The sequence below is a fragment of the Helobdella robusta genome, assembly GCF_000326865.2.
Source record: "Helobdella robusta unplaced genomic scaffold HELROscaffold_11, whole genome shotgun sequence".
Taxonomy (NCBI): domain Eukaryota; kingdom Metazoa; phylum Annelida; class Clitellata; order Rhynchobdellida; family Glossiphoniidae; genus Helobdella; species Helobdella robusta.
In genome coordinates, this window is record NW_008703617.1 from 1,414,226 (window position 1) to 1,416,635 (window position 2,410).

At 32.0% G+C, this 2,410-nt stretch overlaps 1 protein-coding gene across 1 annotated transcript in view; it reads left to right on the top strand.

Annotated features, from left to right (window-relative positions):
* HELRODRAFT_167201 (hypothetical protein) overlaps nt 1–1,304 on the top strand; it is a gene marked incomplete at both ends in the record, with an annotated part of 2,310 nt that extends 1,006 nt beyond the window's left edge. The window contains one exon of the mRNA XM_009012728.1: nt 1,119–1,304. Coding sequence (XP_009010976.1) covers nt 1,119–1,304 — 186 coding nt within the window. The remainder of the gene's footprint in view (nt 1–1,118) is intronic.
* Between the last annotated feature and the right edge of the window lie 1,106 nt (nt 1,305–2,410).

Consider the following 2,410-nt stretch of genomic DNA (forward strand, 5'->3'; position numbering starts at 1 on the left):
GTTGTTGTTGGTAATCCTCTTTATGTAAACGTTCATATTGATGTCATCACCATCCTTGTTGTTATTAATGTTGTTGTTGTTATCGTTGTTATTGATGTTGTCTCTGTTGTTGTTGTTGTTTATGCTGTTGTTGTTGTTGTTTATGCTGTTGTTATTGTTGACGCTGTAGTTGTTGCTATTGTTGTTGTTGTTGTTGTTTATGCTGTTGTTATTGTTGACGCTGTAGTTGTTGCTATTGTTGTTGTTGTTGAAATTGATGTTGTTTCTGTTGCTGATGTTGTCGTCGTCGTCCTTGTTGTTTGTTTTTACAGATGAGGTGGATGATGACCTATTAAGAGTCACAATCATGGTCCAAAAACTCTGAATTTTACAAAAAATAACTTCATTAATTTTTTATGTATTACAAATTGTATATTTGTATAGCACATTTTACGATGACGACGATAGCAAATGATGAAGATAATAAAATGGACAATATCTATGACATTGATGATGATAATATTTTTATTATTACGTTATAAATTATAGAGTACCATATAACATGTTTATTGGAGCAATAAAAAAGGCTAATAAAGAAATGTATTGTTGTAAATTTCTTTATATATGCATGTTTGTATGCATGTATGTGTGTGTGGTTGTTGGTTTGTATGTATGTTTGTATGTATGTATGCGTGCATGTTTGTGTATGTATGTATTTGTGTAGTTCTTGTTTTTTATTTGTGTACTTATATATATTTGTATGGATGTATGTTTTGGTCATATACATTCATAAAATACACACCAGTGGACTGGATGAACAATGGGTATCTAATGAATATTGTACAACTATTGCCACTACTACTATTACTACTAATACTTCTACTGCTATTGCTGATACTACTACTACTATTACTACTACTATTACTACTACTACTACTACTACTACTACTACTGAATACTGCTTCAACAACTACAACTAATACTATCATTAATAATACTGCTACTAGTACTACTACTACTGCTGCTGCTGCTGCTGCTGCTGCTTCTACTACAGCTACTACTACCATAACCCTCAGAAAAAAGAGCGCCAACTTGACAGTGACGTCACGTAGGTCTCGATTAATTGAAATTTTCAATAGGGAGAGAAGGAACGCATGTCAACATGCTCGCCCCACACACTAAAAACAAAAATAAAAAAAAACAAAGATATAAACAACAATAACAACAACAAAGATAAAACAGACGAACGGATAAACAACGACAGCAAAGATAAAACAGACGAAGAAATAAATAAGTCTGCAAATAATAAAATAGATAGTCGCTAAAAGAATAAAGAAGACTAAACGAAGATGAAAAATAACCAGACAAAGAAAAAACATAATAAAAAAGATATGGAAGACTAACTCTCTTTATAAATTGAAATAAAAGCAAATGCAATAGCCTTAGTCTTAAGAGATAGTCTATCAAAATAGCTGATCGAAATAAAAAATATTTCAAAACATACATACACACACACGCATCTTCTTCTTCTTTCTCGTGCCTCATCTTATCAGGACATTGGCAAACATCGACCTCCACAAAACCCGATCTTTAACGCTTTTTAAGAGTTGAAATGCGATGATATTCAACAAGTGACACAAGGACCTCACGATTGTTGTTCGTTGTTGTCTACAGCGATCTCTTTTCCCTGCAATCTTTCCAGTAGTTGTTAGATTTTCCATTCTTTCCTTCCGCATGATGTGACCAAAAAACTTTAACTGCCCCCGTCGGATTACCTGTGGTAATTTCCTCTTTTCATAACCGGACTGTTTTAATACATCCTCATTCGAAGTATGAAAGGTCCAACTAGTTTTTATAATTTCTCTCGTTATTCTTTTTTGTCATTTCTTTATAAATTTTCCAGGACTCAGAGCCGTAAGTTAGCACAGGATAAAATGTAACAGCCTAACAGTTTTAATTTTTTTTGATATTCTGATTTTACTGTTGGTGAGGATGTTTTTCATTTTTGAATATGCATCTTTCGCCATAGCTATCCTTCTTTTGATATCACACACAAACACATACATACATAGAAACATACAAAGAACATACAAGGAAACATACAAACATACAAAGAACATACAAGGAAACATACAAACATACAAAGAAACATACATACGCACATACATACGTACGTGCATACATAGTCTAGCATTTCAGTGTTTCGATATTGAACAACAATTTCAATACAAAAAAACTGGATCGAAAATATACAAAAAATTGTATAAAAAATACAAAAACATTACCAACCCAGTAAAAATTTTGTATAAAAATTTTTTCAAATTCCCAAAAAATGAAAAAAATATATTGCATATCGTGTTAGCTTACAGCGAAAAATCGGTTTTCTTCTGCCTTACATTGCTGAAGATCCAAATTTAAAAATACCAAAAAC